General features: G+C 48.1%; 1 protein-coding gene across 1 annotated transcript; it reads right to left on the reverse strand.

The window, feature by feature from the left end:
- Positions 1–1,510: 1,510 nt before the first annotated feature.
- On the reverse strand, positions 1,511–27,884 carry BNC1 (basonuclin zinc finger protein 1). Its single transcript, XM_058665311.1, has 5 exons — positions 27,707–27,884; positions 13,098–13,197; positions 11,862–12,097; positions 7,399–9,263; positions 1,511–2,596 (listed from the first exon to the last, which is right to left on the reverse strand). The coding sequence occupies exons 1-5, from the start codon at positions 27,806–27,808 to the stop codon at positions 1,912–1,914; spliced, it is 2,988 nt and encodes a 995-aa protein (XP_058521294.1). The 5' UTR covers positions 27,809–27,884; the 3' UTR covers positions 1,511–1,911.

A 27,884-nucleotide genomic window follows, 5' to 3' on the forward strand; every position in this document is an offset into this window, starting at 1 on the left:
TGGATGGAACCCCCCTCTCGCACCCATACATGTTGTAAAGAACAGGAAAACTTTGAGAAAAAAGGAAAAGCTGTAAATATGTAGTTTTTCTTTTCAAACTATGCCTACTTCTTAAGAGGCGTTACTCTTCCACCGCATCCTATTTGAAGCATTGGTTATCAACACTTACATCTTTGCATCGTATTTAAAAAAAAAATCACTCCACTTCATGCTTTCCTTGAACAAAGATGTACTTAGCTCCTCTTCCCCACGAAGTGACAGCTTCGTTTCTTTTCCAACTAGAGACTTTTTCCACAGTTTCTGTCCTCATGTGGCAGCATCTACTACTACCCCTCGTGTACCTGCTGTCCCTGAGTTGTTGGCTCTGCCAGTTACACACGCACACAACTGATGATAAAAATGTCTTCACAAGCATTTGCCTTTTTAAACAAAAGATGTGCCATATATATTTATTAAGTCATAGAAAACATTTGTATACAAATTTTTCCACTCTTGAAGAAACTGGGTTATTCAACAGCTGGGTAACAAAACAGCTGAAAGATACATCTTATTTTAAGTAGAGATAAATTTTAAGTTGTCACATTGATTTGAAAAAAAAAAGCCCTGAAATAATCAGTAACAGTTTTGGCTCTCCGCACGTTTTAGGCCACAGGAGTAGTACTGTTATCCTCTTCAATTTAAGACTTTCTTTTAATGACTTAAATCAACCATGGAGTTAAAAAGATGATTAACTTGAACACCGAACAGAAAATCAACTTTTTTTTTCCTTTAACCTATGCAGGCGTTTAGAAGGCTGAACGCCAAAGTCCAGGAGATGACGTACATAACGGTGTGGAATATATTTCAGAATAAGTTAAATATTAAAGACATACAGTATGGTGATAATGTCCTAGGCTTTCTACTGAGTAAATCCCAAGTTCATCCTAACGGGGGCTAAGGGGTCCAGTGACGCTGACAAGACACACGGCCAGGGCCGTCAGAATCGCATTCCCGCAGACAACTGCTTTGGTGGAAAGCTCTAGTGGCCCTGGCCGGCTCTGGCTCTCACTCACTCCACAGGGCATGATCCAGACGAGCTGACTTCCAGGTCCACTGAGTCAAAGTGGGCAGTGATTCTGAAGTCTAAGTTGTCACCTTCTCAACAGAGATCGGAGGTGACATACCAGATACTCACATGACAAATACAAATTAAATAGGATTGAGTCACTTTAAGTTAAACTGGATACCACTATGTTTAAGTGCCTGAGGTACTTCTAGCTTGAATGAGTGTTACAGATCAATCGTGGATAAGGAACATGTCAGTGGTCAATCTCTTCCTCCTCTGAGAACTCCCGGGAAGGACACGCAAGGCCTCCGGAGGGTGGGGGTAAGGAGGCCCCGATTACCTACCTACTCTAAGCCAAGGGGTGGTCTTAGGAAGTCGTTTACCCAGACTCCAGTCTGGATTTCAGACTCAGCAGACGAGGCAACTGAAAAATGGGATCTTCGGGACTGCTGTCTTGCCTGTGTTTACTGCTATCTTCTCTGGAACCCTTAATTTGACCCTGAACACTGCAAGCCACACTGGCAGCTGCTCCCAGGTCCTGGGCCCCTCACTCCCCAGCGTGGCTCTGCAGCCTGGAGCTCTCTTAGAAAACGTGTAAACAAATCTGGAGGAGAGGGGGGGAAAGTGTTTCTGAGAGTTTCCTTCCTGTCAGTGAGCAACCTCTCTGCCTAAGCAACAAGAAGAATGGGCAGGGCTGCCCCCTGGTGGCAGCTTCCCATGGAGTCTTACCCTCCTCTCACCCTGTGGAGGACCTGCCCAGTTTGTCCCGGATGGCATTCAACAGTCAGAAATGTTTCTTTGGACTCTCCTGATTCCTGCATCACGACCACGGGCTCTCTGAGCCAGCTTGGTCTGCCTCTGTCTCCTCACTGGAGGTGAGTGGGAGAGGAGGACAGGCTTTTGTGCAGGTTGGGATTCTGGCTGTGCCTGTTCCGGCTGCGGACAGATGAGAACATGGTGTTGCAGCCCGGCACCTTACACTTGTGGAGTTGGCGGAGGTGCACGGTTTTGTAGTGGGCCCTGAAGGTCCCTTTGTTACTGTATGTCTTTTGGCAGAGGTGACAGGTGATGGGCAGGCCGGGAGGCAGGCTGGCAAGGCTCTGGTCGGCCTTTTCCAGCAGGACACAGATGGGGTACTCCTCCTCTCCGGGGACGAGGCCAGGCCCGTCACAGTGGCCATCGCTGTCCATCAGGAGAGCGGGGCCCTCCTCGCTCGCCCCTTCCGAGTCCCAGGAAGAATGACTGCTGCTCTCAGACTTCATGCTGGAGGTAGTGCTTAAGTCCAGGACGGTGCCCTCGCTTAGGGGGCCGGCGCCATAGCCCTCCAGGTTGGCCTCGTGGACCTGGGGGATTGGGTAGACCAGGCTGCTCATCCGACCCGCTCCCTTGAAGATGACGGACGTCGGAGAGGCCTGCTGGGCCAGGGCTACATCCTGATAAACTTCCTTGGCCACGTCTTTCAGAAGGTACGCTGCTCGGAAGTGGTCTTCGGGGCCCTCCACGGCTTCAGGGTCCAGGGCTTTCTGGTGGAGGCTTAGGTTGGAACTGTGTCTGCGAGAGGCAAAAGATGGTTAGCAAGGAGTCCGGCTGCTCTTCTGGATAGACGTCACTCTCAGTAGAGGGAAGTGGCACACACGGGGAGAAAACCACGACATGGGAGAAGTGACGGTGTAGGGTTAGTCCCCTGTGGGATGTAATGTTGTGTATGCTGGCCCCCCACTGGTCACTCTTTGTAGGAAGTTGACACTCGGCAGGAAAGTGATCAGCCTGGACATGAGAATATATGGCTCTTCAGTTTCCACAAACCAACCAATGTGTTACCTTTCTATACCTTGTCTAAAGAGAAGTGACTAGACTAATCCTACTAGGCCAGTTTAACTGGGGTGCTGGAACCAGGAGATCCCAGAGGACCTGACTTGGATGCAACCAGGAAACATTTTCTAGAGCTGTATTTCCCAATGACAGCCAGCAGCCTTACTGCTCTATTGAGCACCTGAAATATGGCCAAGGCCAGAGGCTGAAATACTTTTTTGGATATATTAAACTAAATGCTTTCAAAACTTACCCTATCCATTTCTTTGTCTTCCTTTTTTTGGTGGCTATTACAATACTAAAATTTGGGGAGGGCACTTGTTATGGTGCAAGCGTTAACTCTGCTCAGAACACCTGAATCCCACATAGGAGCCTTATTTGAGTCCTAGCTACTCTGCGTCAGATCCAGCTTCCTGCTAATGTGCTTGGGAAGGAAGTGTAGGCTGCTTGGGTCCTTACCACCCACATGACAGCCCCCAGATGCGGCTACAGGCTCCTGGCTGCGGCCTGGCCCAGGTCTCCCTACTGTGGCCAGCTAGGGAAAGAACTACTGAATAGAGGATCTCTTTCTTTGACACTCTTTCCAATCAATCCACCTTTAAACATTTTTTTCCTATATGGCTTACACTGCATGTCTATTGTTCTAGAGTACTTACATACATGCTACAGGTGTGAGTGCAAGTACGACTGGCCGGAGCCGGTGCTTGCAGAGCTAACTGCGTGGTTCAGGGCGTATGTGCAGCAACTCACTCTGTGCCAGACAGAAGTTTTGCAAGTGCAGCAGTGTGATCACACCACCCATCTTCTACCCAATGATTACCTTTGATGGGCAGGTCATGAACAACCACGACAAAACTCGCCTTTTCTGCACGTTATCATTCTGATGTAATTTGTAAATCCAAGTTGTTCTTGCTCCAAGATTCCCTGCTAACTTCTGACAGGCAAAACTATCCCTTCCTGAGGGGGTACAATCTTAAAGTTCATAGGAGAATGATCCTAAACAGAGACCGTAACTTTCCTGCCACGGACCAAACTGTGAGCCTGGGTCAGGCTGGGAAAGACAACCAGTCAAAGACTTGGATCTTCTCTTCCAAATCTCTAAAGACATGTGTATGGGGGAGGCTTATTTCTTAAAAGGTGTAAAATAGACTACTCACTTTATCTCCTTAACATGTTTTTTTTGGGGGGGGCGGGGTACATAATCAGCATTACATTTCCAGATCACCCACTTTTGCAAGCCGCTCTTCTGGGCTCCAACTCCCTGCCCTGTGATTACGGTCAGGGCTCTGGATGGAAGGGGCTGGTGTGTGTCAGTAGAAAAACAGATGCGAAATTGACACATAGGTTCCAGCACCCTCAAAGAGGTAAAAAAAAAAGTCAGACATACACAGTCACTGGAGCCTTGTACAACAAAGGAAACCTCCATCCCTCCTGCCATACTCTGAAGTATCCCACAGATACCGAGCGCTCATGGGGGAGGGGGGATACTTCACCTCCTCTCAAGCAGAGGATGGTTAGTTCTTAGCCCTGCTACTTCCTCTGCTACCCTTTCCCCTGAAACCAGTAAACACCACAAACACAAATGCTCTCTGGATCCCACACTGGGTGCTGTGTTCCCAGGACTTTGCCAATCCTGTGTCCACTCCTCACGCCTCTCGATTTCTCCCCTTTGGTCTCTGCCACCCTTTCCCTTGGCGTCTCCCAGTTCTGACCGGTTGACATCCACGGTTCTCAAGGTGTTGCCCTGAGTGTCCCCGGTAGTCCCAGACCCTTCTAAGAGAATTTCATGATGATACCACAATGAAATATTCATAATGACGCCATGTGTATTTCCCACTTTTACTCTGAGTACAGTGGCGTGGTCCGGAGGCTCTCTGACGTGACACTGCAATGGGCAGAACGCAGAGGTGGACGGGACAGCCCAGCTGGCTTCTGCTAAGCCAGACTTCACAGAGATGCGTAAAAAGGTTCTTAGCGTACTACATTTTTTCTTTGGAAAATGTACTTATTTTTTTTAGCCAAAAAAGTTTGTTAGTCTGTACTATTTCTATTGTTATTCTAAGTGATAGAACATTACTTTTTATGTTTCTTCTCTAATGTGGGAAATATTGGTTGACATAACCCAAACAGAGAAAAGCTCTTCTGAGTCTGTACTGTTTGTAAACGGGGGTGGGGGAGCTGTCCGTGAGTCCAGGAGGGCGAAGAGCTGTAGGCCTTGATCTGCCTTCTTCTTCCAGGAAGCCCAACTGCTCAATGAGTATGGTTGGGCTGCCCCCGCGGCAGTCTACACAACCCCATATTGCACAAAACATATAAAATGTACTATTCAACTTCTTACAGTCCTGTACAGGTCTTTTTTCTGGACACGATCAGAATTATGCTCCTAGACACACGCTTGCTAGCAGCTCTTCTCAACACCAACTCTGCCCCAAGTGTCTGCACACTGAGCTGTAATCTTCTGTTTCCTGGTCCGTTTCCCCTATGGCACTGAAGGCTTTTGAGGGCAGGCCTTGTGTACCCTCACAAGGTTCCTGTTAAATAAACAACCATGGTGCGATCCCAACCCCTCCCTGGCGGGCCTTGTAACTTTGGTTGGCAGCAGCAGCGGCGGCACAGAGCAGAAATGAGTCACCCGGCAGCAACATGATTTTCACCTTTAGCTCAGAGAAATGCTGCCAGGCCTGGGGCTGGCCCCAAAGTCCTAGTTAAAATGGTATCACTTTATCCTTTTAATAATATTTATATTCAATAATATTTATCTGCGTAAGGCATAGTGGTGGATGGGGGTGGGGAAGGGAGGAGACAGGGGGAAGCGTGGGAATGAATAAAACAGTCAAGGTGCCCATCTCGTCTTCCAGTCTTCAAATGTCTGCAACAGCCAGGGCGTGACATCCAGGAGCGAGGAACTCAACCCAGGTCTCCCACATGGCTAGCAGGAACCCAAATGCCTTTCACGTCTGCATTGAGCAGGAAGTTGGAGGCGGAAGCCAGAATTGAAGATGCAACCCCAGTTCTCAGAATGGGATGCAGGTTTTCCGACCACTGTCTTACTTCTAGGCTAAATGTCTGTCCTTGGAAATATCATCATTATCACAGATTCTAAGTAAATGCTATCCGAGTTGTAGAGTACTGGAAGTTATAGTTCTAACTTAGAATAAAAGACCGTTTTCTTTGGTGGTTGTGGTGGTAGGGGCTTACAGTATCTACAGGTGGGTCAGAACAGTTTAAGAAGGTATTAGATAATGATAAAAATGACAAAGGAGTATCAGACATATGCCTTCTAACCAAGCAGACAGTGGAGCCTAGAACAGTACCCCAAATGTCAAGGATAATCTGATATGACTCCCTCTGGTTTGTAACAACAGTTCATTCATGAACAAACCCCCCTTCTCCAGGAGGGCCAAGGAGGAGGGCTGACTCACTAATTAGGATACCCCAGTGATTTAACATCCTAGCAACAGGAATTTTCACTCCTATCTTCCTGCTCTTGCCTCTGCTGAAGACAATGAGGGTGCTCTTCAGGAGCCCTCTCCAGGAATGTGTGTGGGAGTTGGTACACTGGTACATTTTCACCCTCCTAACGAGGCCAGGCGTTACAGCTGGGGTTCAGAGAGCGGGTAGTGCTGAACCCCTGCCCGTCCGGCTTGTTTGAGTGAACATAGCGTTCCACTATCTTAGGAGGGAGGGAGGGAGGGAGGGAGAGAAGGGCAGAGAGAGAGAGAGAGAGAGAGAGAGATCAGAAACCTAGCATCTTTCAACTACACCTCACAGCCCCTCAAACAACCTGCCAATTGCCTTTCTTCTTCAGTAACTTAGTATTTTGGAAAAAAAAATCCTCAACCAGGTTGTTATTTTCCTTTGCACATGTTAGCTGGATAACTGGGAAACAGAGAAAATGTTTCCCAAAAGCAGACAAATTTGGGGAAACGTAGTGATGACTCACAAAGCTTTTTATCTGCTCCACCCCCCTGCCCCAGTTCAAAAACAGCTGCCCAGGTTGCTGACGTGAGACCTAGTTCACAATTCATTATGCAGCCCCTGCCACCCCCTGCCCGGGGGCCAGCTGTGTGTCTGAATTCAGGATTCCTCAGACTTCCAAAGAGCAGAATGCTACGTAGACTGAACTGTCACATCAGTGTTCCTATCATAAATCCCCTAATGTTGTGGACTGAATCTAGGCAAAAATCCACACAAAGGGATATTTAAAAAAAAAATAGCTTCCATTATTTCACATCAGGTTTTGCAGGTGAATGCGCTTTGGTTTCTGTGAAAAATCCATCGAAGGGGAACTATGGCAATCCACACACCCTGTGGGTCCCAGGGCAGCCATTTCAGCATCTCTCCTCCCTCCCTCCCAGCTCTGTGTGTGAGATGCAAGCCCCCACCCCCAGCCCGGGGCCTCCTTGCAGACCCGCTCAAGCAGGAATGCCAGGGGTAGGGCGCACATGCCTATGTTCTAAACAAGCCTGCGGCTGATCCCGGCCGGCGCCTGTTAAACCCTCAAGCCGTGGCTGGAGGAATGCTCCGAGCAGATGCCTTACCTGTCCCTGCTCCTCCGCGAGGGGAAGGTGGCGCTGCAGCCCTCCACCGTGCACGTGTGCGTTTCCTTGGTGTGCGTGTTCTTGTAGTGCAGTTTCACACTGCAAGCGTTTTTAAAGGCCTTCTTGCAGATGTCACACTGGAAGCGACTTTCCTCCTTTGGCCTGGCCAATGCGTGCTGACCCACGCGTTCCAGTTCTTTAGACTCTTCGAGACAGGGGAAAGGCAGTCCCCTGCTGGACAGAGCGTTGAAGAGTCCTCCGGCTAGCAAGTGCTGCTGAAGTTCCATGTAGTCCACGGGGAAAGGGAGCCGGGGCTCCATGCCTGGTGGGAAGTGATGTTCACGACCACTGTCCTGGACCTCCCTGGTGGGTAACATGGTCAGTGTGGGCTTCTGCTCGCTCTCCCTCTCTGAGCTGTGTGTGGCTTGTTCAGGGGTTCGGCTGATGGCTCGATCGCATTCGATCATGGCTTCGAGGTGGCAGGGCCGGTCTCCTTCAGGAAGTGGTTGCCCTAAACTTCCTGCCTGCATGTGCTGCTCCTCAGGGGCCCTGTCGGAGCCAGGGCTGCAGGCCTCGGGCTCATCTTCGCTGACCACCTGCAGGGGTGTGTCTTCATCGGAGCTAAGCGTGTTCCTCCTGTCCTCAGCTATGTCCACAGCTTCCTTCTCTATTTTGATGGGCATGCTGGACTTGCGGGATTTTTTTTTGGGTAGAGCGTCGAATGACATTTCTTGAGAAACCAGCTCTTCTGGGATCGAAGAGGAGAGTAGCGGGAGAGAAGGGAGCATCCCGGGCGTGTTGGCCAGCTCAGCGGGGGTGGCTGGGCTACGGTAGAAAGGCAGGACCGGCTGCACTGTCTTCAGGTTGGGAAACAGCACACCATTCTGCCCGATGCCCGGGAAGGCTGGCTGGCTTTTGGGATCCTCCCCAGATCCCGGGTAGCCCGGGAGGGGCCTGCAGTCTGGAGGCACCACAGTGAAGGCTGGGTGCTTGTAGTTCTCAGGGCCGGCCAGGTTCAGGCTGTTGCGGAGATCCTTGTCCCGGTTATTCCTGTTCATGGGCATGTGCAGCCGAGGGTTGGGGTTGGCACTGTGGCGGTTCCGGCTCCTCAGGGAGCTGAACACCATGTTGCAGCCTTCGATGGTACACTTGTGCTTGATCTTGAGGTGCACGGCGTTGTAGTGGATCTTGAGGGTGCCCTTATCGTAGAAGGTCTTCTCGCATGCCGTGCAGAACACCCGGCCCTTCTTGGTGCCCAGGCTGTTCCTCTCGGGCTTCACTTTGGCCTCGGGTGACAGCTGTGTCCTTTCCAGCTTGGCGACGAGGCTGTAGGAGCTGGAGTCACTTAAGTGGGCACAGTCTTCCTTTTTGGTCATGTCGTCGGGACAGGTCACACACTGTTCTTTTTCGATCTGAAACGGCGGGGGGCTGGAAGTTAAGTAGCTGCTGTTGGCGAAGGGCCCATGGATTTCGGGTTTGGGGTCTTGGCTTTGGTCCTGAGCCTGCTCCAGCATGTACTGTTCGGGCAGCGACCCTATCAGCGCGGGAGGCAGGGGGTTGAAGAACTGGAAAGGCAGCATGAAGGTCATGTTGCTGATGAGGCTCTCAAAGGGGTGGATGCCGCCAGGATTTCCTCTGTCCACAGCGGCGGGCAGGCCCGAGCTCCTGTGGCCACAGCTCTCGATGAAGGCTCTGAGGTCGGCGGGCGCAGGCGGCAGCACCACCGACTGCTCCTCCTTCTCTTGAATGGCCATGAGCTCCACTATGGACTTGGTCTCACCGAAGCGAAGGAACTGCTGCAGGGTAGCCACCTCCTCCTCGCTGGTCATGATGCTCCAGTGATCCAACACCTTTCCCGAGGCATCCTATGGCAGGTGTGTGAGAGTGGGAAGTAGGGAGGTACGGTTAGCATGTCAGAACGGCACCTATGAAATCTTCTCTTCATATAAAGAAAAAAAAAAACACCTAGGTGATCTGTTTAGCTCTCTTGACTTTTCTAAGGAAAGTAGCCCTGGGGGGTGGGACCGTCATCAAGCTCAGGGGACCCCTCTGTATTCCTCAGACAAAGGTACCCCCACCTGGATGAGAATGGGGCTCAGGCAGTTCAGCCACTGCTGGCTTAGCTCTGCTGGGCCAGTCTTTGAGTGAAACCTAAACTGTAGATGGTTTAGAGGGAAGAAATAAAATGTTACAACTCAAGCTGAAGCTAGGGGAGCTTGGTGATCATTTTCATCTTATTTCCAATGAACTGGTTTATCTTTCATTAGGCACGATAATTTTTCTCCCAGTAAACTTAAAAATAGGTATCATCTGGATAATAGTTAACAACAGCATCTTCTTTATCAAAAAGTATAGATGGAGCAATTAGGCCTAGATATAGATCAAGCATTTGTTTTCTGCAAGGTTAATAATGTTCCCAAGGAACTAACATCAGAAAAGAGATGAACCTGTATTGATCTATTGCCCGCGTTCACAGAGCAGAGCTGTAATTACACTGGAGTGTTGGAGATCTTTCAAACTCTAAGGAAGGCCTAACTTTTCCCAAAACTACAATAAATATTTTATCACAGAACATGTATTTGATGGCCTACTGAGATTTTTCACAGTGCATGGAAGAGTTTTGAAGATGATGAGGGATGTAGCATCATCAATTTTTCATGCTCCAGAGGTTCAAGGTAATTGATTCTATATTTTTAATCCTAACACTAGAAAGCAAGATTATTAGGATCATTAAATATTGATCTGTGTCATTATGTAAGATCATAATGCTACTCTACATAAATGGTTGCCTCTAGTCTGCTGGGGGTCCTGCATGGAGGTGAACAAACGTGATTCTAGAAAACAGTATGGGTTTTATGCTTAAGTGGAAGTGAGTTCAAATGACTTTTAGCAGGATTTTGAAGCTCTGGGAGTCTCTGAGTTTTCAACTGGAAAATAAGACTAAAATACTTAGCAGGTTACTCGAGGAATACCTGGTTGGTGGTTTTAATAAGATGTTTGTTTTGGGCCCGGTGGCGTGGCCTAGCGGCTAAAGTCCTCGCCTTGAAAGCCCCGGGAGCCCATATGGACGCCGGTTCTAATCCCGGCAGCTCCACTTCCCATCCAGCTCCCTGCTTGTGGCCTGGGAAAGCAGTCGAGGACGGCCCAAGGCATTGGGACCCTGCACCCGCGTGGGAGACCCGGAAGAGGTTCCAGGTTCCCGGCTTCGGATCGGCACGCATCGGCCCGTTGCGGCTCACTTGGGGAGTGAATCATTGGACGGAAGATCTTCCTCTCTGTCTCTCCTCCTCTCTGTATATCTGGCTGTAATAAAATAAATAAATCTTTAAAAAAAAATAAGATGTTTGTTTTAATAAGATGGCTCACTTGAGTGAAACTGAAATCTATGCGAATCCTGGAAATCATATTCATTCCTCTCATTGAAATGTTCGCTAAGGTTAGCGGATGTTTTCTGGTTGTGCTGGCAGGAGGAAAGAAAATGCTTTCACTATTTCCAATTTCAAGTGAGTGACACAAGTCCTTCCAGGAAATATGTTATCTTACTTTTAAAAATACCTTCATGGGTCTTTGGTTATGAGGCCTGTGGCCACACCATCACCTAGGAAGAGATCAACGACTGTAAGATAAAGACAGAAGAGCTGACCATCATAGAACACTGGAGAACAGAGCAGGCCACCACGAGAGACCAAGGGAGAGAGTGAGCAAGTGCGTGGACACAGGAATCTGACAAGAAAGACCAGCAGTGGGATGGCTGGGAGCTCTGAAGAACAGGAAGGTGTGGTAGAAGAGGTGGCTTCGTCAAGATTCACATCACAGATGGCCAGGGCACTTTAAAAAGCCCACGGGATAGGCCAGTGCAGTAGCCTAGTAGCTAAAGTCCTCGCCTGGCATGCACCAGGATCCCATATGGGTGCCAGCTCATGTCCCGGCAGCCCTGCTTCCTTTCCAGCTCCCTGCTTGTGGCCTGGGAAAGCAGCTGAGGACGGCCCAAAGCCTTGGGATTCTGCACCTGTGTGGGAGACCTGGCGGAGGCTCCTGACTTCGAACTGGCTCAGTTGTGGCTGTTGTGGCCACTTGGGGAATGATCCAGCAGATGGAAGATCCCTCTCTCTGTCTCTCCTTTCTGTAAATCTGACTTTGTAATAAAAATCTTTAAAAAAATTTTTAAAAATAAAGTTCATGGGAAATGCAATGCAAAGATACGGTCTTGGTAAAAAGTTAACATTTGGTAAAAGTTAACTTTCCAAAATTCATACGTGGATTCTTGCCTCCGGAGGAATGCTCCCACATTGTGAAGTTTCACTGATATTTTGGGGGAAAGCTCAGGACTGCCCTGAGAGCATAAATTATTACAGAAAGGATTCAAGGAAAGGATGACCACCAAAGACTTTCAGCCAACTGAGCTATATTGGCCACATGGGTTTGGAGGACACAGGAGAACAGTGGCCATGGTTACTGTGTACCTGCAGCACGTATCCCCGGATGTAGTCCTGCAGGGTCCAGTCCAAGGCATGGAGGATCTGAAGGACCTCATCTTGCTTCAACACACTGAAGAGCCGGTCCAGCAGGATTTTCAGGCGAACTGGGATGGCCTGAGTCCCATAGAGCATCAGGCTGCTAATATCAAACACGACGTTGGACTGAACAATCTCCACCTGGCTTGTCGGATACACAGGAGGGATCCTCAGCTTGCTCAGAGCTGAAAATGGGAACAGACGAGCATTTTGTCAAGATCTCATTTTTGAGAGTGAGAGTCACTATAAAGAAATGACATCAGAACCAACGCTAGTTTTCTGTTCTACTGGGGGCAAAGACCCACAAACACAGACGTGACCAAGGGCCTTAAACACTATTAGGCTTCAAATTATTCCCAAGAACTTGTAAATGACAACTGATGGGCTTGGGACTTTTCTCCTTTTTCTGTGGCATCCCTGGGAGCAAAACAGTCACAGGAAAACAGAGGTGGCAGGTTCATGTTGAAGAGGATGGTCAATGGGGAAGGTCAGAGTCTCGGGGGGTGGGGGTTGAAGAACATGGATTTGGGAATCAGACACGTCTGGGCTGGGGTACTTATCTTTTGTATTCCAGTTGCAGGGATTGACAAACCACCCCAGCAGCCAAGTCCAAATTATATAGGGACTAGACATATACAGGGACTTAAATTTGTACTAAAAGAAAATTATTAAGCAAAATTAGAAATTCAACTTTTCAGTCACACTAATTATATTTCAAGGGCTCAGAAGCCACAGGTGGCTTAATGTAGGTGTTGAATTTGAGAAATCAACAGATCCTCAGTTAAATTCAAGTATAAATCTTAGATTAAAAAAAAAAACCCAAACCAGTGGAATACACGTATACTACAAATACTCACTGGGGCTTCAGTAGGCCAAAAAATATCTGCAGTGCATCTGAAATTCAGATTTATAATGAGGCATTCTCAGTTTCATCTGTCAACCCTGGGTTGGCGGCCACTGACACAGACAGCACAGAGCGCTTCCATCACTGTGGGACAACAGCATTCGAGCACCAGTTTTTACATCTTTTGAATGCGGCCCACAGGACACCTCATCTGAAGAGTTGTTAAACAACAAACGGAAGCCTTAGCCAGTCTCCTGGCACATACTAGAAACTTGCTAGTTGGCATTCTTAGATATCAGATCAGTTCCTGAGTGAGAGACGTATAGGGAGAATAAAATTACCGTGGGCCACCCATCCATGTCTGCACTGCTCACACTGCCGGTGGTTTATTTTCCCGGGTTTGAAACTCTGGCAGCTGCAGTTCAGAGTACAGCCGATAGCCTGCAAAAGAGAACACAGGTGTGCAAGGCGTGTAAGTCAGGTGTGGAACACACACTGTCTCCGCAAACAAGACACATTCCTCCATCCGGCAGTATGCATGGAGCAGCGCATGTGTGCTGAGCCAGGCCCAGAGCTGTGCAGTGTGCCCTGGCCCAATGCCCAGGGCATGTGGACACATGGCTTAGATAGTTCGCATGGGGAATGGGCTACAGACACTGGGGCTTCTTACTGGAAAAGATAACAGGTTGGATGGAATGCCTCTGCTCTAATTTTTTTTTAAGATTTATTTATTTTTATTGGAAAGTCAGATATACAGAGAGAAGGAGATAAAGACAGAAAGTTTTTCCATCCATTGCTTCACTCTCGAAGTGGCTGGAGCTGTGCCAATCCAAAGCCAGGAGCCTCTTCCGGGTATCCCAAGAGGGTGCAGGGTCCCAAGGCCTTGGGCCGTCCTCAACTGCTTTCTCAGGCCACAGGCAGGGAGCTGAATGGGAAGTGGGGCTGCCGGGATTAGAACCGATGCCCGTATGGGATCCCAGTGCATGCAAGGCGAGGACTATACCTGCTAGGCTACCATGCTGGGCCCTCTGCTTTTAAGAGTACAGAAAAGATGTAGGTTCTATACCCATCAGAACCACAATCTTGACAGGTGCGTACAGAAGCATCTTGTAGCAAGCCAAAGTGGGGAGACAGCCTGAGTTCCGTGTAATTCACGTGTGGACTTTGTTATCCTTCCCACACCTGGGGTGTGGCAGGGACTGAAAACCTAGTTTTCACCAGTGTCACGGAGGAGGATACTGAAGATGATTCCCCGACTGCCCTTGCTGCACCGTGTGGCTGTCAGGCAGGCACAGGCTACAAGCCCAGCTGCTACAAAGACCTGACTGCATGTCCTAGTGTCCTGTTTGGTGTCAGGGTATGGGCACACAAAAATATGAGGGTGCTTCCAACATCTCACGTGGGACAGAATGAAAGCTAAGCTGATTCTGATGCGAGGCTTTGAAGTCCATGTGTGTCATTTCCTGACATGCATTTTCATGAACTTTTGAAAAGAACCCACCTATATACACAGACTATTTTTTGGTACCCAAATAAACTGTCTTCATCCCAGTTTTCCCAAACTTTCTGAAGTACCCTTGTATAACTCAAACATAAAACAGAGATGGAAATGTTCAACAAAGTTTTAGGTGTAAGGACAGAGTGTCAAGTAGATGTTTAAATGTGAGTTATTGAAAAAGTAGATAGAGGTCTGAGGGAACTGCCAATCATCAGAGACACCAGCCCTCCAAGTAGACCTGCTGGCAAGGTTCCTGAGATTTGCATGATTACAGACAATCTTGGGAGTGAAGGTCTGAGGAATGAAAAAAGGCTGACGGCCCAGGTATGCCCCCAGGGACAGGGTGGCCTTGTCTGGGACCCAGGAAAAGAAGAACCTGGCTGAGGATTCGGGAAAAGTCACTTTAAGGAGCACACAAGTTGTGCTTACTTAAAAATCATTTGTGAGTGAGATTCTACAGTGGTACGGTCACTTTGAAAAAAACAGTTTGGAAGTTCTTCAAGAAGCCAAATGTCAAGTTGCCGCCTGATCCGGAAATTCATTCCCAGGTATGTACGTGAGAAATGAAAACACATCCACAGAAACGTTCCTAGCAGCGTTACCCGTGAGCGCAAGCGGCAACAGCTCTGATGTTTCCTGCACAATGGAGAGACTCACAGGACGCGGCACACCTACAGTATCCACACCACGGACTAGGATGCTGACACAAGGGAACAAAATACTGGCAAACGCTACTACACAGCTGGACTTGGCAACACAGGGTGAAGGGAGCCAGGTACAGACAGTCACATAGTGCAGGAGTATATGTAACATACAAGGACAGGATCCTCCACACAGGCAGAGAGTGGGCGCTACCCGCGGGTGGGGAAGAAGGCACAGAAGGAGAGTGCCACTGGGAAAGACAAGTGTTTATTTATTCCCACCTTTTTTTTTTTTAAAATAGTGTTATTTAGATGTAATGTACATATCCTAAGTCTGCTCAATTCAAGCATGCAATTAAATTCTTTTTAGTGAAGCCTCTTTCTGGCTTAGTGTGTGATGTGACCTCCTGAGACACCGGCATCCCATCTGAGTGCAGGTTTGAGCTGTGGCTGCTCCACTTCTGAACCAGCTTCCTACTAAAGCACCTGAGAAACGAGCGGAAGATGGTGCAAGTGCTTGGGCCCTTGCAAACCTTCATGGGCAGCCTGGATGGAGTTCTGGGCTCCTCAGCGTTAGCCTGGCCTGGCCTGGGCTATTGTAGTCATTCAGGGATGCAATCAGTGGATGGAGCATGTCTCTCTCTATGTGACTCTGCCTTGCAAACAAATAAAAATACTAAAAAAAATGAAATTTTAATACTTCTACTGAAGTACTAAGGAACCCTTAATTACCACCTAATTTTATAACATTCTCATTATCCTCCCCAAAGAACCTTCTATACAAGTTTACAGTAGAATGTATCTTTATTTCTCTTGGGTTTGATCTTAGAAGTCACACAGCAACCCTATATTTAACTTGAGCAATAGTTGACCTGAAGCAGCTGCCACCATTTCACATTCCCAAAGGCAACATAGGAAGGTTCCAAGTTTTCCACCTTCTTGCTAGGCAGTCTCAGGTAAGGGAAGTGAGCTGTTCATCACCAAGGTGGGTCGCACACAGCGATCATACTCTCGAATCCCCGTGTGAGAAAGAGGCTGCTGAAAAACTGCAAGCGCAGGAGAGAAACGATTCTGTTCTTTGCAAGGTCACATGACACCTCACACAGAGCTTCATGAGATCACAATACTGTTTAACTGGAATAGTGCCTACACCTTCCCAAGGGACAGCATCCCCAAAGGACTGAAAGGGACTTGGGGAAGGGGTGTCAAGATGTATTGTTGCTTCTGGCATAAAGTACAGCCCCCTGCCCCCCCTCCAAATCTACAGCACAAGCTGTGTTACTATTTGGTAAACACAATTAGGAAAATACAAAGATTGAGAAACACTATCCTCACGCTAGAGATAGTTTACTTTTTTTGGTTACAGAGTTTCTATTTGTATGTATGTATACAAATGTATTAAATACAGTAACATGCACATCTATACCTCATCCATTTATATACAGCTTTCCCTAGATGGAAGTCAAAGGATAAAAGTGAAGCTTTAGTTCATGTTACTCTGTCAGAACATACACCCTGAAAGGCATCCTTAGCTTCGTTTGTAGCACAGCTGTCACGCTGTCCAGCATGTTGTCTACCATTCTCTGCACAGCAGCTCACACCTGAATCAATCATGCAAAGTTATCAACACACTTATACCAAACCTCTGGAATATTTCATGATCCAGATACTATAGCTACAACTGTTTCAAAGAAAACTTTTCCAAAAGGGAGAAGTTTCCCTTAAGATCTTTCTTAACCAAACACACACACACACACACACACACACACACACACACACACACACACACAGAGCGAGAGCGCGAGAGAGGGAGTGAGAGAGAGAAAAATGGACTTGGAACACACATGCCTCCTCTACTCCCTGAGTTAACGGGTCCTGTTAACTCTAAGGACCCAGCAGGTGGCTGGATCAGGTGTGGCACAGTCATGCCATCACACAGGGAACAGTTCCAGGCACGCTTTATGGCTGAGGACAGAGCCTTGTTTTCTGCATCTTTCACTGCTTGACTCAAGATGTCTCGGCTTTGGCACTACTGATACTGTGGTTTAGGTAACTCTGTGGTGGGGGCTCTCCTGATCACTGTAGGACGCCTGGTAGCATCTCTGGGCTTCGCCCACCCAGGTGCCAGCTACAGCCCTCTCCCCAAGTTGTGACCACTGTCCAACCTAGATCGTTCACATTTTAACAGCTTCTAGTTTGGCTACAGAATTTAAAAGAATTTAATCTAAAATTACAAGGTATAAGCATTCGCGTGGTTCTACATGAACCCACTTGAGCAAGACTTAATAAATATCATTAAACATCTCTGAAAATAAATCTTGGAGGAATTATTTATGAGCTAAAGAAAATCTCCAATGTCAAGACTCTTGGCTTTTTCTACCCATCTCAAAATGTCACAATGTAATAAAATCCTAGCATCAATATCTAAACTTCTAAATATTAAACTTCTAAATATTAAACTTCTATTAAAACTTCTAAAATGAAATCAAGCCCCCAAATCCTAATGACAAAAAGTACTCATGTAAGTCACAATGGAAAACCCTTAAAATGTATATCCTTTCCTTTGAAATCTTAATACTTGCTTCATTCTTCAGAAACATAAAGCAGATGTTTATAACATTCTGGGCTCATCAAGACATGATTATTGCTTTTTATGCACTCATCATAATCAGACTATTTCCGGAGCTATTATTAGTCATGTTGATGCAGTAAAAGTCAACATTCAAAATTCGGATGTGTTTTTGTCAGTCATTCATCTGAAAACTACTGACACACCTAATATGTAATGGATGATTTGGTAACTTGCAGTCTTGGGACAGAAGGCCACAACCTAGGCTTCAAGTTTCTAAGGACTCTGCTTCTCAGACACCCTTCTACTGCCAGAAGATGAAGAGATGTTGATGTGAATTCCTGGCAGTGGGCTGGCCCAGGGTCCCAGTGGGTGGACGCACCAACACCCAGCACCAGACAGCACAGGTCCCTGAGAGGACGTGCATTACTGAGCTCAAGAGTAAAAGCCGTTAACATCCACAAGTACCTGCAGATACTTCCACGTCAATGAAGCTAAATTCAGGGGGATATTCTTGCGGGACTATACAGAAGCAGGGTGGGAAAAGAGAAGATGCTTAGGTTGATTCAGTGCTGGCTCTTGGAGGGGAGTCATCTGTGACCTGGCTGAGGCAGAGTTGAACTACAGACCCCAGCCAGGTAGCATGGTAGGCTCCTGTTACTTAGTCTGTAGTCACTAGCCACAGGTGACTATTTTAACATAATTAAAATTGAATAAAATTAAAGATTCAGCTCACTGGTCACATTCCCAGTGCTCGGGAGCCACACGAGGGTAGCGGCCACCATCCTGGACAGCTTAGACAGAGAACATTTCCATCATAGAAAGTTTCACTGACCAGTGCTGAGAGACCCTGGGAATGAGCCACCCTTTCAGCTCCTGCCCTCTGACACGGTCATGTTCACATGGAAGTAACCAGAGCTCCTCCTTAATCCTCCAACATTACTGTGAGGAGGGAATTAACCTCATGGAAGCTTTGGTCTTTGGAATCTCTGTAACTTGCCCCAGGTCACACAGCAGGCGAGCTACATGGGCATTTGCTGTGTGAGACATTATATTAGGCAGGGGACATGGGTAATTTTCTTTCTCACAATCAACCAGAGAGGTGAGATGTCATTATCCCCAGTTTATAGGTAAGAAGGCTGAGGAGCTCACTGGCTATGAGGGTAGTCTCAAATCTGGATGCTAGGGATGAGTTCTGTTTTGAAATATCAATGTTTGGGGATAACTAGTCACATGTATGGTTTAAGGCTTATTGATTTGAAGGGCAGAGCAACACACATGTACAGCCGTGCACCACTGGTTCCCTCCCCAAATGTCACTAGGGCCAGGGCTGGGCCAGACTAGAGCCTGCCACTCAATCTAGGTCTTCCACGTGGGCAGTGAGGTACTTGAGCCACAATCTCCTGCTTCCCAGGGTGAACATGAGCAGAAAGCTGCATCTCCAGCAGAGAGGAGACCCCATCCCACTGGTGCCCTAAGTGGTAGCTTTACCTGCGATGCTGAACTACAATGTCTGCCCCATGTGCATGGCTTAGCTGAACACAACAGCTTTCAGAGTTCTGCACCATCATAGCAGAGTACCCTTAAATGTTTGTGAAAAATGAAAGATAAAAGTTTATTTTGGTGCAAGTCAGCTTGATAGGAATGGTGGGGTTAATAGTTCGAAAATGGATTTAGAGAGGTGATCTAGACCATGCTGGGAAAAAGAAAAAAGAAATCAAGAAAATAAAACAAAAACAAAACAAAACCCATGTAGGGAAGACAAGACACCGTGGATGAGTGAGTTAAGCTATTTAGGAACCGCACCTCGAATCTGAATCCAGTCTCTTCTGTTTTTGATCCAGTTTCCTCCTAATGAACCCTTGGAAGCATCCACTGACTGCGCAAGTATCCGGGTCCCTAATACCCACGCTGGACACTTGGAGTGAGTTCCTAGCTTCTGACTTTGGTCTGGCCCAGCTGGGGCCACTGCTAACATTTGGAGAATAAACTAGCAAATGAAAGATCTCCCTCTCTGCCCTTCAAATCAACAAATAGACCTTAAAAAATTAAAATAAGAGATGAATACAATCCACTCATTAGAAAGACACCTCTGGCTGCACAGCTGGGTTGCCTGGTCTACCTTTGCACCTCCCTTCATCGGGTGCCTTTCACTGACACACAATAAAACCCAAGATTGGCCTCCACCTGTGTGTTGCTTCCAGCTGAGTCCCACAAACCAGCTCCACGCCTCAGCACTGCAGTCCATAAAATGGGTTGGACACCTGCTCCTGCCTCCTCAGAGGCCTGTGAACCACACGAAGGAGGTCACCGAAGAGATCTGCTGGCCCAGTGAGACTATCACTGCACCATGCCTGCAAAAAGTAGGTTCTTAGGTAACTCTGGGCTCTGGGTCTGACTCTGCATAGACAAAACCACCAAAAAGACATTGGGAAGGATCCTCCAAGTTGGTCCACATTTGGAATCATTTCGGAAGGAGGTAATACCAACAACTGAAACTCCCAAAGCAACACTTCCCAGCGAGTGCTGGGCCTGACAGCTGCTCAACCGCTCATAAGCAGGACTAGACTGAATCAATAACAGTGTTTGCTGATCACAGGTGCCCAGGGTTCTTTGATCTGTCTTGGTGGGATAACACTAATGTCCCTGGCGGTCAGGTGGCTAAGTACTGACCAATGGTATAGAGAAGGTGCTGCTTGGAGCACCAGAGGAAGCTTCTCATAGCCGACAGGTGACTCAGCCGAGATCCGTTTGTCTTTCTCCCTTTGTTCTGCCCCTCCTCGGAACACAAACATGATAGCTGGAGTTTAGAGGCTATTTTGTGGCCCTGAGGCAAGCCTGAGATCCAGTCCTAAGGGTGGGCATTGTTAACCAGCTGCTCTTTAACCAGCAGTCCAGTGTAGCTCCTGGGGGCACACCGATGACTGTGGTGGAGGGTGCCACCAAGTATTCCCGTGGAAGTCAGCTCATGAGTAGAGATTACGGGTCTAAGCTCAGGAACTGTGGTCCTCTCTTACCTGTGAAGTTCAAGGCTATAATCAGCTGGAAATCAAAGGACCATCACTTTTGAAAAGTCACCACACTCCCTGGTTCAGGAAGCCGCATCATTCACACCCTGGGTTCTCTACTCCACTGCTCCTCACACACACATTCTGAATTTCTAAGTTTTCTTAATAGAACTGGATGCTTTTTGTTCCCCATCTTCCCTCCTCATTTTTCTACCAACTTCTTTCACGTTTTATTCTTCTGTGTTCCACTGTATTTCTCGCAGTTTGCAGACCCATAAAGGTACATCCAGACTTCCAGCCACGGCAGTGCCAAGTGACAGATGGACAAAAAGAACAAGTGGAAAGAAATGACACCTTCCCACACTGCTTCTCTGTGTGCAAGTGTATCTGTGGCTGGAAGTACAGAGGGAAACACACAAATGCTTGAGACAGCTTCACCTTCCCCCATTCAGAGCTTACCAAAAGCATAACCAGTTATGCAAAGAACTGTGTTCTCTTCGTTGTTTAATCATCTGTCCTGTGTTGGTAACCATGGGGGATCCTTACAGATGGGAAGAAAACCAACAATTTGAGACCTCTGCAGGGAGGGTGGGCGGCACCAAGCCTCATCATTGGGAAGAACAGGCCTAATAATTGGGTTGGTCAAGAAAAGCAAAGAGAACTTGAGGGGTTAGCATTGTGGCATAGTGGGTAAAGCCACTGTCTGGGAGTGCCAGCTGCTCCACTCTGAATCTAGTGCCCTACTAATCGTGTGGGAAGAGCAGCCAGAGATGGCCCCTATACCCATGTGGGAGACTCAGAAGCTCCTGACTCTAGCCTGGTTCAGCCCAGGCTGTTGTAGCCATTTGGGGAGTGAACCAGTGGATAGAAGATCTCTCTCGCTCTGTAATTCTTTCAAATAAATAAATCTAAAAACAAACTAACAAACAAAAACTAAGAAATAAGCCTATGGCATAGCCATAGATGATGTTAAAATTTCAAATCTACTCCAAAGGAGAACACAGGTGTGTGTCTGGCCTAAGCAGTTAGGATGCCAGTTTGAATGCCTGCTTTCCCCATCAGAGTGCCTGGGTTCAAGTCCCAGCTCTGACTCCTCAATCCTGGGAGACACCAGTGATGGTGTCAGTAATGGGGTCTCTATCACCCATGTGGGAGACTCAGATTGAGTGCCCAGGTCCAGCTTTGGCTGGGTTGCTGAGAGCTGCTGAGGACTCTGCTGGCAGATGGAAAGCCAATGTGTGATCGCTAATATATACATTTTTAAAATTTAACAATAGGAAAAGAAACTGAACCAACTACAAAATTCACCTTTAGAGCCTGCTAGGGAACCAACTCTTATTTTGAAAACTGGTAAATAAAGGAAAAGAATCAAGCAGGTATCCTTTCTCATACACAATCTGTCATTTCAGAATAATCAAATCATGGATGACACAAGGAATATTTCTGAGCAGGAATCGAACAAATGAAGAATATTACCATCTTACAACTCCTGAAAAAGATAACAAAGTAATTTGCCTCTGGGATGGAAGGGAACCATACATTAACTGCTCTTGCCAAAAACGTTCAAACTTGGGCCTGGCCTTAGGACCCAGCCCATTAAGCTGCCGCTGTGATGCCATCATCTGACATTGGATCTGCTCAGCTTCCAGTTCAGATCCCTGCTAACGCTGTTGCTGGGAGGCAGCAGACAGGACCTAAGGATTGGGGTCCATGCCACTCATGCACACACCTGATGGAGTTTCAGCTTCTTGGCTCTGGCCTGGCCCAGGGCCCTGCTCCAGGCAGCCATTTGGGAAGCAAACCAGATTAAAGTGTGCTCTCTCTCCCCCTCCCCCTATTTTTCTATTGCTCTGTTTTCCAGATAAATAACACAAAATCTTTTAAAAGTTCAAGTATGAACCAGATTAAGGCTCTGATCAATCCTAATTTAAGAAACTATTCTGTGCAGGGAACAAAGGAATATTTAAATGATCCCACAAGGAAGCCACCAACATCCAGGCTGGGGAACGTGCTACAGGACAAACACACGACTCTACTTTCCAAAAGATCAGCTGCAAGGAAAAAAATAAAGCATAAACCTGTGGCTTAAAAGCAATGTGATCTGGGCAAATCAACATGTTGTAACATAAAGCTGAAGAGACAATCAAGTAAATTTGAACACTGACATGATATGCTTGGGTTATTAACCTTCAGGTGCCCTATGGTGTGCTACTCTTTATTTTAAAAAGCGCCTTCCTATATTTTACAGCTACATATTAAAACACCTCTGAATGAATTAGATGATAACTAGGATTTGTCTCAAAGTAATTTTGTGTTGGTAACAGTGCAGAGACTGGACAGGGAATAAAACCAAACGACTGGTCCAATGTTGCTGCTAAGTGTGGGGACCCCAAGCACATATTATCATCAAACTTATTACATAATTCTACGTGGCCAGAAAAATTTTTATACTATAATTTGTACTTCCCCCATAATTTGAAGGAGAGGACAGAGACAGAACGATATTGCACAGAAGCTGTACGCAGGCCCACTGTCATAAGGGTGTGCAGGAAATACCGCGGGCCTGGGCGGAGAGGAAAGCTTAGCACACCGTTAGGCCCAGGAGCACAGCAGTAACAGTTAACCTTAAATGGTGCTGCTGGGTGGGGGACTGGAGTTCATGGGACCCTTAGGGTTCTGAACAATGGGGGGACACTTCATTCCAGTTCACAGTCCAAAGGGGACGTGGCAGGGGGCCTCAGAGAGCAGGCAGCTGGCACTTGCGATTTATGAATGATGAAGCACTGACAGAATCTAGTAGCTCACTGTTTACGTGGGGATGAAAGGAGAGGCTGGCAACCACACACGGCAGGCTATGCAGAGCGGTCCAGCAGAGAGAAGCGCAGGTGGCAGGGAAAGCCCCTTCAGGTGACAGATGTTGGGCTGTCTACCTGGGAGCAGAAAGCAGGCGTGACACATTCGCAGAGTTCCCTAGCCGCTGAGTTCAAAGAGGGTGATGGGGCAACATACTTGTTCTTTTGATGTCTATAAATCAAAGTATAAACTCTATGCCAAAATAGTTTAACATCTGTGTTTTTCTTAAATTATTAGTTCAGAAGGCTGGAAACACGAAAAATAGTAGAAAGACATGCAAATATTACCTTAGAAACGAAACATTTCATCTTGGAAAAAAATTAAACCATACAGAAATATACATGATGTGGACAAGATTTTTTTTTAAATTTCTAAGCTAAATTTTGAAGAATGCAGAGGTAATTTTCAAACACCTGCAGTACAAAGCCCAGTGTAACTGTAGCTGCATGCTTAGGATCTTTGTACAGGGCTGAATCAGACTGGGGAACAGGAAAGAGAACCAACCAGACACTTCACTCCAGAACGATTTTACTAGGGTGGCCAGTCACACAACAAAGCCACTTGGCATCCGATGCAAAATAAAGCCCCAAACCAGCAACACTTCACTAGGTAAAACTCCATAAAGGTTTCTTTAAGAGAGTTCACGAGAACAAGATTCTGAAAACTTAAGTTTTCAAAACAGAAAATCTTCGTTCATGACGACATCCTGATCTCCCTGCTTAAAATTCAGCTTCATGTTTTCACGCAATGTTGCAGCTGACACTGTAAGAACGTTACCTTCAAAATGAATAATGCAAGAATCAGAGGGCAAGAATATGCGCCAGGCTGCTGAAGCATGTGCAGGACTGGAAATTAATTTTGATATTTGTTGCATTATGTGAAAGGGATACACAACTAACCTGTAGGAAGAAAAAAGTCCAACCAACAACAACATGAACAAACAAGTAAGGGGCAGGAATCAGACTTTATCTGAGACAACCAGGTCCCCTGCACACAGGTCTGTCTGAACTTGGCCTTCACAACATTTTATTTTCTTTGACTTCACATTAGCCAAATGATCATCCCTCCCCACCCCCCACGCAGGTACTTCAGCGATCTGAGCCCATGGGTGCACAGGAGCAGCCACAGCCTGCTCGCTGCGCCTGGACCCTGGACAGGCAGGCCTGCTGTCGATTCCACCCTTCGGCTACACATGTGCAGAGGGAGGGTGCCATGCTAGAATCCTGGAATTTCCAGAATTAGATAAAAGGACTTCAAAGGACAAGAAGATAAGCAGAAGAAGGTTTTCAGGTGGAACCCAATTTAAAAGAAAAAAAGCAAAATTCCCCTCCTTTCCAGATGCTCCTTCTGTTATCTTTTTAACATCTTCCAGAGATCGCATCACAAATAAATAAACCCAGTAAAGCAAGCTCTGCAGAACACTTGGAACAAGGCAATGATAAAAAGGATCCTACTTCCTAATGTATCCAGGATATCAGAAAAGACGAGGGGCACATTGGTGTGAGATCTGACCTCGTCTGGGGCCCCTTCCTGCTCTAAAACAGGCTGCTTCTGACAAAATCAGTCAGATCACACAACATCTCTTCTGCCAGCTGTGGAGGAGAAAAATCCAGCCTGGGAAGCAGTGTGCTCTTCCTGCAAGGAGTAGGCTGGAACTGTTAAATGGCGACGCACAGCCACTAAGATGGGAAAGGCTGTCTACTGGCAACTCTTAATGGCTACCCTCAGACTAACTTCTAGAGCCACACAGGAAAGCTAGAAGATCCCTCTCCCCCTCACTCTACCCAACAGGCTGCAGTTAAATTTTATTGAAGAACTTCAACGATAAAATCCTCCCCTGCGTATATTCATCTGTAGACATTTGTAAGTGACAACTATGTGCTTAAGAGACAGTTACTATTTGCACTTGGGGCCAACTGATCTGAGCCGCTGGTTGGAGTGTGCTTCGAAGCTGATGTTCTCAAATGTGGGAACAGGCTCCGGATGCGGGTCTAGCCCTTGCAAAGGAAAGGTAATTCAATAGAAGGAAACACCTCGCTGTGTAAACCCTAGGCTTCCAAGGCCATGACTCCACATTGGTTAATACTTCCAAGGTGCATTTTAACAGCAGCCAACAGACCACCATTTCCCATCCTGGTGGCTGTCAACTGCCACTTAACAAATCCAACCAAAGGCGGGCTGATCACCAAGTTCTCACTAGTCTGAATGGACTTCATCCGTACAGATGAGAATCCAAATTGAGTTGCACGGATGTCTGAACATAATTATGAGTTCCAAAGCGCACGCAGTATGTGTGCTAAGTGAAGATTTCACCACCTCTTCTCACTCAGCATTTAACTACAACAGGAATATGTTTGACCAACAGCTGAATGAAAATAGTAGTACATTCTCAGTGAAGCGAAGGTTAGCAAACTTAGTAGACGAGATATCCAGTGACTCATACCTGTTTCTTTTTCACTCAGAGCATGCCAAAAAGAATAAAGTTATTTATCCATGTTCACCATAGCCAAAGGGGCAGAGAGCTTTTCACACCTAGTTTCAAGCAAAAATCAAATCCAGCACTTGTAACAAATTGAAGTACAGAAATGTTCTTTTCTAAGACCTACAAACATTGTATTTGGGTGCATGCATTTTTAATGAGGATTTCATGATGCTTACTTAACGGCTTCGGGAGGGGACAAGTGAGAAAGCTGTGAACAAAAGTTTCAACGCACAAACACAGCTCTCGGCAACACCTAGAGTCTACAAAATCTTAGGGAAGGAACGTATAAAATCTAACAGCAAATTAAAACGAGGAACAAGCGAGGGAAAGGTAGAGACAAAAAAGATGGGCCAAATACCCTTTTTAAAATCCACTCCCTGTCAAGTTAAAAATCTTGCGGCTTTGATGAGAATACACTGGTAAAAACTTGTGGCGACATCTGCCGCGGGGTCTCGTGCAGGAACACATGTTTTCACACACACACACACACCCCTCCGCTGACAGGGATTCCCAGGACACCAGCGGGGCCCCTTGTAGGCCCCTTAAGTGTTAACAGCAGAGGCCTGGCTGCGACCAGGAATCTGGTCCCCATTTCAGAGAGCTGCGGTGAGCGCGGCCATAAAACCCGGGGACACTAGCGTCTGCTCGCCTCCCCCCGCGACGCCCACAATTAGGGGCTGCTGGCTGGCATTCCATTTAACTGTCAAACGGCCACCGGTGGCAGCCCCGCAGCCACAAGGAGATGCCTTAAATGAGAAGAACATGTTTCTACACCGCAGTTGAGAAAGTTTGGCTCCGAGCTATGCGCTGATTAATATCAGATCTCCTCCTGCACTCGCCTCTCCACAATCTTGTCACATCTGGCTGACAAATCCTTAGCAGCTTAGGCAAAAGCCGGGGTGGTAGGAACGGGGCGGGGGAGGGGGGTGTAGGGTGGGTTGTTGAACCGGCCGGGCTCAGGGGTCCTCTCGCTCGGGGTTACCGGGTCGGGGGACCCCGCGACCGCTCCTTCCGCCCGCCCCGGGTGACCCCTTAGCTCCGCCACTGGCAGTCAGGCTCGCGACATGGAAGCCACCCGGCGCTCCCCAGACGGGCGCGCAGCGCTCGCCAGGGTCCGCAAGTTGAGACTTTTCGGAGACCCGAGGGCACCGCGAGGGAGGACAGGAGGGGGCCCCAGCCGGCTCGGGCGCTTTCCAGGCAAACACCTGGCTCGGCAGCCCCAGCTCACTTCCCGTCGCTTGCAGGTCAGTCACTTCCAGGCGGCGGGAGGCGGCTGGGGTCAGGAGCTTTGCGGCAGGGACCCGGGCGCCCTCAGCCTGCTCCAAGTGCTCCCGCCACGCCTAACTGTCCCAAGGGCAGCGGTGGCGCTGACAAAATCCGCCCCGTTCCCGCCAAGCAATCGGGACCCGGCCTGCCGGATGTCAACGTGCGGGGGTAAGGAAGTTATAAATTAAGGAAAAAAAATTCATGCCCTCATTGCCACTTGCCCATCTCCATAACACTCCTCACTTAGGACTGCCAGAAAGTTACCGCACACTTAGTTCCCCGGAGAGACGCAATCAAGGCGGAAACAAGGAAAAGAGAGGCTGTCCTGTTCATTTTGGAGTAAAAGCGCGCGGGAGATGGTGGGGGTGGGGGTGGGGGGACAAAAAACGGGGTACAAGTGTCGCTGGTCCAAAGAGTCCCAGCCGTCCTGGCGGGGAAGTCTTGGGGTGCTGGCCGTCCCGCTACTCCGGGGCGCTCCGAGCCGAGGACGACGGTCCCTGGAGTCCCCGCGCAGGTGGCCTTCGAGGGCCTCTCCACCACTGCCCCGCTCCAGCCTGGGGTCCCTCGTCCCCCGCCACCTCCGAGCGTCGCCTCGGGTCGCCCCGCGCCCGCGGAGAGCGCCGCCACGCTTACCTCAGCCATCCTGCTGCGGCCGCCGCCGTGCCGGGGCTCCCGGCGCGTCTTCCCGGCCCGGGCCGCCGCGCGTCCGCCCCGGCTCGGCGGGCGCCGCCGCATCCAAGCTCCGGCCGTCGGGGCCCACCGCTGAGAAGTGGGCGGCTCCGCGGGTGCCGGAGCCTCGCCGCGCCGCGTG

This window comes from Ochotona princeps, chromosome 6 (genome assembly GCF_030435755.1).
Source record: "Ochotona princeps isolate mOchPri1 chromosome 6, mOchPri1.hap1, whole genome shotgun sequence".
Lineage (NCBI taxonomy): Eukaryota > Metazoa > Chordata > Mammalia > Lagomorpha > Ochotonidae > Ochotona > Ochotona princeps.